Raw genomic sequence first — 7,085 nt, 5'->3', positions numbered from 1 at the left:
GTGCTTTGCGTGTCCGTTTGTTGCCTTTGTTAGTTTTCTGGCAGTTCTTAAGATGGGTTTTGACCTGAAATATATGGGGTAACGAATAACACCAATATATTCTTTTACAATTTAACTTAACCATTATATCTATTTAGCTTAATAATTTATAAAATTTCACTTTACTCTTTTTTTAATATGGCCTTTAAATTTTGTAGCATAAAAAATTAGACCCATTACCCGTTACCACTCATCAGCCCTAGACATACACGATATGGCCATATCTTGTCCTCTTTTCATACACGTACTCCCAATTGAGATGTCAGTAAATTGATATTTATCAACCACTGCAGGTTATTCATGTGCCATATATGTTACACTAATTGCCGTGTTTACTAGCCAATGATTTTAGCAAAAAAATTTCCCGAAATCTACCTGAACAGAGTGAAGAGTAAGGAGATATTAACAAGCATCAACTATCTGAAAACCTGAACAAATGCACTTGGTTGGGAAACTGGATATAACAGAGTAAAGAGTTGTCTGGTTTGTGAAGCAAAAATCTAACACTTAATTTTATCTCTGCTACTTAAAAGTGAATCGTTCGTCCTCCTGCATATTCCACGTTACGCAAAAAAACCATCAGAAGCTAGAAATAAAAATACAAAACAGGTGGTTTATTTAAGAAAGCAGTTTATTTTCTCCATGAGACTATGCAACACATCATCTAATATATGAACCTGTTGCAGTGCACGTATATATTACTGGTTATCTATACTCATATATAAGAAGGAATAGTGGTGGACAGTGAATCTGTCACCCCCTACCTTCACACAATTTTACAATTTAACTCTCAAATTTTTTGATATTAAAAACCAGTTAAATATAGATTGATATCTACATATAAATTCAAATTAAGGTGACTATTTCATATAAGAGAATTTAATAACACATAATAAAATTCGTAGCAAATCACGGCTATTTAACTAATATTATCAAATATATGCAACGCAACCGCTGAAAGGGTTAGGGGAAAATTTGGACGCGTCTGACGTGTGGGCCTGCAGCCATTTTGGCGTCTCGCACAATCGCGTGGGCTATTATTAGCGTTGTGAGTCAGCCCGGATCGAGATTGACGTGGGCCGTGGCTGACAACATCACACACGACTGGCCTTTTCCCGTTCGTGATGGCCGGAGGATCACGAGACGAGGCTCTGAGTTTGCTGACGAGACGGAAAACCCGTGACATTTCTCGTGCAGAAAATAATGGCAACTGTTTCTTGAGTAGCTTTCCCTTTACACACTAATAATGATAGATATAAATATTTTATTAGTTTTTTATTAGAAAACACAATACAAACAAAAAACCCCTATAGCTGCGAAGAAGTACAATTTAAGATTGATGTTCGATTATTGACGAATACGTAGCATATGTCCGAACAAATAGTCCTAAATCTTGTGCCAAGTCTGTGAACCCAAATGGATAGGTTCTTACCAGTTTAGCTTTAGTCACTTTAATTTTTTTTAGAACATTCACTCTAAAAATGCTGCTAGCAACTATGTGATTTATCAAGGAAAATAAAAGGAATTGCTTTTATGAAAAAAAAAAGAGCATAGTAGGAACGTTCATGGTACGCTCAACACGCGTGTAACTGGACGGCAGGATACATCATAGCGGCCTAGCGGGCATGCAGCAGCTAGGGCCCTTTGTCAGAAACCCCAAACCCCACAAAACCTCGACCCGACCCACCCCGGAGAGCTGCAGAGCATGGATAATGCTCGAGGGACCTCAGGTACGTACGGCCCTTTTTTTGATGCTATAAATCAACCGGTGTCGTCCAATGTTCATGCCAATGCGGTACTACGTAACGCACGCAGTTCTAAATACCACGATTTTTTTTTTTGCTATTGATCAAGATTTTTTGTTCTTCTGTCAAACGCACGTGCAATGTATGGAGAGCTATAGGAGAAAAACGTGTATGAGATTTTTGACTTGTGTGCGTGTCTTTAGATTATCATCCAACAACAATGACCATCTTTAATTGATGGAATTAAAATTTTTAAACATTTGATTACTAGACGGACCCAAATACCACATACTGTTTATATTATCTTTCTATTATATTTACGTCTATAATCCAAAATTTAAAATTTAGAACTTATCTTTTAAATTGATTTTATGGTTTATTCATCACAATTTATTTTCCAGGACACATGTATAAAAGTTTTAGTACAACTTATTTTCTATGGTTAACAAAACTTATTTTTTATTGTTAATGAATTATGAGCGAGAAGGCAGGCGTCTCCGTCGTCGTCAACAAACTGCTTGCGTCAACACTCCCATCGCATGATCCCGGTGTAGTGTACTAGTCGACGCTCCTTTAGTATGTTGTATACTATATACTACTCCTGCACGCTCGATCTGTGTGCTAGGTGGCAGTGGCGGTGTGGGTGGGTAGCCGATGACCGGACACCAAGTGCGCGGTCGCGACAATGATCCTGCCGTCCTCTAGGTCGGGAAGCCGGGCAACCGAGCTGCGCGACGCACGCCAGGAGCCCTGCGCGCCTTAGAGCAAGTATAATAGCAGGCTATAAACTGGTTAAATGCTTATGTAGAGGAGAGAGGGGACGAGAGAGTTAAGCGGGTTGTAAGCTTATAGGCAGCTCGGACACAAGAACCAAGAAACTCTATGAGAGCAAGTATAATAGCAAGCTATAAGCTGGCTATATGCTTATGTGGAGAAGAGAGTGAATGAGAGAGAGCGTAAGCAGACTGTAAGTTTGTAGCCGGCTCGGGCACAGGAACCAAAAAACTCTGTGAATGTGACATGTGGGTCTTGCATTAATTACGAAGAGCTAACTAGTATATAGGTGGGCTAAGAAAAGAATATAAAAAGTATTATAGCCAGCTTGTTGGCTATATTATTAGCCTTGCTCTGAGAGTGACCTGTGAGTCTTACATTAATAATAAAAAGCTAACTACTATATGAGTAAAATAAAAAAAATATAAAAAAAATCTTATAACTAATTTATTGGCTGGATTATTAGCCTTCCTCCTTAATTTTGACGCGCCGGCCCGCCCGGCAACAACACCTATCTACGTACAACCGCGGAACCGCGCGCGACTCAACGCACGAGGGGCCGGTTGGTGGATGGATGGGGGTTCGCGGCTCGCTCGCTCGCTGATCGATCGATCGATCACCAGCGCGCGCGTACGGCGTACCGGTTTCGCTCCGCGTGCGCGGGCGACTGAGGAGAGGCTTTCGGCGCGCGCGACGCGTGGTTGGTGAGTGGGTAACACGGTGAAAAAAAATGGACGCGACGCGACGTCGTAGGATAGGAGATTAGGTGTCGAGTCGAGTCGAGCCGATGATGCAGCGGATCGAGCGGCTGCACGGTCGTGTGGCGGTGTGGGTGGGTAGTCGAGTCGGACGAGGATGCTACTAATTCATTTCACGCGTCATCCGCTTGACTGCTTGGCTTAAAATTTGTACTCGTACCGCCAGCTTTGATACGGCGAGGACGCTAAAGTATGATGGTGATTCATTGACTTTTTCATTAAAAAAATAATGTATTTATAAACGAAAAATAATTTGTTGAATAAAATTTTTATATACGTATTCTTAGCAATCTAAAAGCTAAGGCCGAAATATAAACTTAGGTGAAAAACCTCTAAAATCAATTTCAAATTTAAGATTAGAAATTTAAAATTTGACTTATAAGTATAAGAGAAAAGTTAGAAATACGATACAATTTGACTTGGTGAGTTCTTTGTAATTGAATGCCATCTTTTTTTTAATTAAAAATATTATGTACTCTTAAGTTGTACTAATGTATTTTGAATTATGAAACTTAAAGGGGGAAGATCTTGCAGACCACATGTTTTTAGATTACTATATATATAGCGGCAGCATTTGATTGAGGCAGCTAGAATTACCCTAGATTCCAACCACTCTCTGTTTACCATCACACACTTTTAACTCATGCCTAATGACCTAATCCTGTGACTTTTTTGAACGCACATAGCTGGGCTAGCTACAAGCCAGACAAGAAAGGTCCACATGGATAGATTCCAAAGACTTTTGCCCAGTTTATCTACCTCTACATGCTACTACACCCATGGTACTGTTGGAACAACAAATATATACTGCATCTCTTCATACTGTAGTATCATTTATTATGGCCTCACTCTGAATTTTTATTACTGCCATTCGACGTGAACGTAGTAGCAGTACAGTGGTAACAAACATGCAGTCCCTACCATCTTCTGAACCTGCCACACTTGTCACCACTTTACTGGCGTCCTTTCAGCATTTACGTATGCTACCTGACCATACCATGCGTGGTCCACAACACTTCGGTCATCATCCTGCCCCCATTTCCACTATCAAGTGACATTATTACAACCCCAAAAAATAAAACTCAACTGAATTAGATTACATTCATGTCTTAAAAGAAAGCATCACCAAACTGAATCATAAAGGCTATAATGCAACTATGCAAGTGCTCATTTAATTAACCTCTCTCCAATGCAATGATATGAGCAGAAACACAAGCCACCAGATACACTCTATGTAGTTTGATAATTCGGTTCCTCTACCTAACAATACGATATTCTAAATCTGTGATTTTTATTAATATATATAATAAATATTTATTTGTTTTTACGTAGTTCGAATGTATTTGTTTTCTAATTTTACAAATTCTAATATAATGGTTGTTCAAGGATAAACTTATTTAGGACAAACAAGAAGGAACAAATATGATCTTATTTTTAGAAGGGAGGGAGCACTTTATCGCTTTTGACGAGGATATGATTTAAGAAAACAACTCTAACTATTATATGATTTTATTGAAATACCTTTCAAGAGTAATTCATATTATGCTTCTAAAGTAAATATTTAAAAGTTATTTATAGTTAATTTTTTAAAATTTCAATTTAGTCTTGTCCGAGCGAGAGTATGATCCGGACAGAGTGCAATACTACTCACCTTTTGCAGGGGCATGTGATGAGCCATGCCCTGGGCGCAGTGATTTTGCATCGGATCAGGTTGACAGCTTTGGCGTTTTTATGTCTCCTTTTGGCTTAAGATTTTGCATCGGATAAGATTTTACTGCTACTACTACACCTCGGGGCTAGTTCGCGAGGCACTGTGGAGTCCAATTTTCTTTTTTTCCACGCGCACGCTTTCCGAACTAATAAACGGTATATTTTTTGCTAAAAAAATTTATAGAAAAATTGTTGTAAAAAATCATATTAATCCATTTTTCAAATTTTTAATAATTAATACTTAATTAATTACAAACTAATAACATTTCTTGGTTTACGTGCACTTATTAGACTCCTTCGCACCCCCTCCTGCGAACGAGCCCCTCGATCCCTAGCTACTGTACACGAGTACATCGGCCCCAAACGCTTGTGTTGGATCTTGTACTCTTGCCAAGAATCCAAGCCCCCGTAAACCTCCAAAAAACAATTTTTATAAAAGGTCAAGATTTGCCTTAAATATATAAATACGAGCCCAATTTATTTACTACTAGCTGCAATCGCAACGCTGTGAAGTAGGCAGTGTTCGGGTCTCTTATTTCTAAATAACCTTAGATTCATTTGTTTTTTGCGTACATGTTTCCTAAACTACTAAACGATTTATCTTTTTTCAAAATTTATACATAAAAATTGCTTTAAAAATCATATTAATTTATTTCATATTATTTTAATAATTAATAATTAATTAATTATATATTAATATATTAATACGTTTTTCGTGACAAGATAACCTATGCATATTTCCATCCAACCGAAAGCGACCGTAGCAGCAGTGGACAAGTAGTGATATCGTTATGCCGGGGCATGTGAGCCGAGCCGTGCAGCTGCAGCTGCATGCGTCGGCTTGCTCGCTTATATATGAGTAGAGTTGGTAGTGAGGAGGTGAGCTGATCAGCTGAGCGGCGAGTGACGCTTAGCGGCGGCGGCGGCCGGCGGCGAGGTGAGGTGGAGATGGGGATGGGGATGGATTGGTACGCGTGGCTGGCGAAGACGGGATTGGCGCCGGCGCTGGCGTACGAGTACGGGAGGCTGTTCAACCAGAACGAGCTGGAGCGCGGCGACGCGGCGCACTTCGACCACGACCTGCTCAAGAGCATGGGGATCGCCGTTGCCAAGCACCGCCTCGAGATCCTCAAGCTCGCCAGGAAGGACGCCGCGGCCGCCGGCGGGGAGGGGGAGGATTCCTCGTCGGCGTACGCGCGGCTCGTGCGGAAGGCCGGGTGGTGCATAGCCCGGTGCGCGCGGCGCCTGGCGCGACGCGGCGGCGGGGGAGGAGGAGGAGGGAAGGGGTCGTCGGTCACCGTGGTGCCGAGGATATGCAGCGGCGACGACGCCGTCCGCGTCGGCGCCGTGCAGCAGACGAGGAGGAGGAGGAGCGTCAAGAAGATGGTGCTCATGATCACCGACGGCGCCGCCGTCGCGAGGGGCGGCGGCGGCGGCGGCCGGTTCTCTGGGTCGCAGAAGGCGAGCCTGATGTTCCACGACTGCTACGAGGACGACGACGTCGACGTCGACGAGGAGGCGCAGTGCGGCGCCGGGCCAGTGGGGGACGGCGAGGAGGACGAGGAGGAGGAACGGTGCTCCGACGGCGGCGGCGCCGACGGCGAGATCAAGTGGGACTCCATGTTCCAGGACCTGAAACCGACGTGATGACATCAGCAAATTGAAGTAGTTTGGTTAATTTGCGAGCTGTGTGTAGCGTTTTAATGGTGAGAGAATTTTTGCAACTCTCTTGTGTGGTGCGAGAGCTTAATTAGAAGAGAAAAAAAAAACAACCCGGAAATGTGCGTGCGTTTGCCACCCCGTTTAGTCGACAATAATATCGATCGCAAATGTTTTGATTGAGTGAGTGAGATTAATTGAAGGTCAACGTTGAGCTGCAGTGTCCTCTTTGCAGTTGCTAACACGGTCAAAGGAAAATCAATCGAGTGTACGAGTGATCGAATTGCCAATGCACGATGAGTTCTCTCCTTTTTTGCTGAAGAAGTTGAACCTATTCATGGCTGTTTGCATTAGTCATTGCAAGATTGTAATGTGAGGAGTAACCACTGATGTTACAACG

At 42.1% G+C, this 7,085-nt stretch overlaps 1 protein-coding gene across 1 annotated transcript; it reads left to right on the top strand.

Moving 5' to 3' along the window:
* Positions 1 to 5,910: 5,910 nt before the first annotated feature.
* Positions 5,911 to 6,905, top strand: LOC102713092. Its single transcript, XM_015838706.2, has one exon. The coding sequence runs from the start codon at positions 5,975 to 5,977 to the stop codon at positions 6,671 to 6,673; it is 699 nt and encodes a 232-aa protein (XP_015694192.2). The 5' UTR covers positions 5,911 to 5,974; the 3' UTR covers positions 6,674 to 6,905.
* The last annotated feature ends 180 nt before the right edge of the window (positions 6,906 to 7,085 follow it).

This window comes from Oryza brachyantha, chromosome 6, assembly GCF_000231095.2.
Source record: "Oryza brachyantha chromosome 6, ObraRS2, whole genome shotgun sequence".
Lineage (NCBI taxonomy): Eukaryota > Viridiplantae > Streptophyta > Magnoliopsida > Poales > Poaceae > Oryza > Oryza brachyantha.
The sequence above is the reverse complement of the archived record's forward strand: the minus strand, read 5'-3'. Positions and strand labels throughout refer to the sequence as shown.

What these genes read in the sequence shown, in the direction of transcription:
- LOC102713092 (XM_015838706.2), top strand. Translation starts at nt 5,975, where the DNA reads ATGGGGATGGGGATGGATTGGTACGCGTGGCTGGCGAAGACGGGATTG.